Source organism: Pterocles gutturalis, unplaced genomic scaffold, assembly GCF_000699245.1.
Source record: "Pterocles gutturalis isolate BGI_N339 unplaced genomic scaffold, ASM69924v1 scaffold15584, whole genome shotgun sequence".
Lineage (NCBI taxonomy): Eukaryota > Metazoa > Chordata > Aves > Pterocliformes > Pteroclidae > Pterocles > Pterocles gutturalis.
The window spans coordinates 40100-41509 of NW_010133484.1; the positions used below are offsets into that span (position 1 = coordinate 40100).

The window sequence follows — 1410 nt, forward strand, 5'->3', positions numbered from 1 at the left end:
CTCCCGCCATGAACAACCTCCTCCCGCGCATGCGCAGAACCTCCCACGCGATTTCCGTAGCAACGGGGACGCGCAGCCGCCCGGCCTGCCGGTTCTTACCGCCTCTCTCGCCTGGTAGGTGGTTCGCAGCGTTTGGCAGGAGAGCTCCATCGAGGAGGGCAGCAGGCCCGGCCACGGGCGTGTACAACCCGCGGGGAAAAGCCACAGCTTGGTCCCGGCAGCGCCCAACCCCACACACTACCCGTGGAGGCCAGCGCGGGCTGTGAGGTTGAGGCCCGCCCTACCTCAGCCAATAGGGACGCCGGAGAGTGAAAGATTGCCCGAAGAACTGCCCAATCATGAGTGGAGTAGCCCGTGGCAGTTTGAAGGATGGGACAGTGCCCATGGGAGGAGAGGCGGGGCTGATAGTACTGCTGGCCAATCGCCTTCAGGCTCACCTGAGGCGGGAGGCAGAGGAGTCTGTTGTGCTGTGAGGAGAGGGATGGAGATGTAGAGATGAGGGGCTGGCGGTGGTCTAGGCTGGACTAAACCAAACCAGCCTGCACAGCCTAGTCCACTGTTAAACACGTTCAGCTCACCCAGCAGGCGAGGTGTGCTTGAGAAGAAGGAGAGTGCAGTCTGCCACTCAGCTCAAGGATGGTGGTGGGCCTTAAAATGGAGGCTGCTGGCGCAGAGGGAATGCAGAGCTGTGAGAAGGGCCCTCTTTAAAGCACTTGAAAGCTGTTGTTAAACTTGACCGACTGATTGCTGCAGCCTCTTGGATTCAGGATGTAAATAACTTCGGGTAATTTATGCCTGCTGGAAACTCAGTCCTCTTGGAGGAGAACATTAAAAAAAATCCTGAAATACATGAAAGGAGGTTAGAGCATGCAAAAGGCTTTCTTGGTGACAGCCACAACAGGGCACGAAGCGGAACAGCAATGCTGAAAATGGAGAAGAGTGATGTCCTCTGGTACATGAGCACTTCCCAGCCAGGTAGCTGCAGGTGCAGGCTCTCCCCAAGTCCTGCCTCTTGGAGACCAACAGTTACTCAGTTCCACCAGCTGTTCTTAGGGTAACTATCAGATTCTTCACATCCATGCCATGCTATGCTTGTGTAGCATCCTCAAACCCATGTTCTCCAGACATGCAGACCTTCCTCCAAATGCTGTCTCCTCTGTATAACCATCAATACCCCAAAAGCCCTTAGCCTTTCTGTGCAACCCTGTAGCTACATAGGAATGTTTTTCCAGCCCTTTTTTTAAACCTTCCTAATCCAGTATACACCAACACAAGCTTTCTGTTCCTTCAAGCTTCCTTTGCTAAATATCTCCAACTGCACACACCTCTTTTAACCCTTCTCTCTCCCCTTTCAATATGTCTTAATCTTAAGGGTGTCCTAAGCTGTGGTGGGTTAGCCCTTGGCTCGGG

The 1410-nt window shown here is 53.9% G+C and overlaps 1 protein-coding gene across 2 annotated transcripts in view; it reads right to left on the reverse strand.

The window, feature by feature from the left end:
- KATNAL2 (katanin p60 subunit A-like 2) overlaps positions 1 to 150 on the reverse strand; it is a 27444-nt gene extending 27294 nt beyond the window's left edge. For both annotated transcript variants that reach the window (XM_010081264.1, XM_010081263.1), the window contains exon 1: positions 100 to 150. In XM_010081264.1, the coding sequence (XP_010079566.1) occupies positions 100 to 150 (51 nt within the window). The remainder of the gene's footprint in view (positions 1 to 99) is intronic.
- Positions 151 to 1410: the final 1260 nt, after the last annotated feature.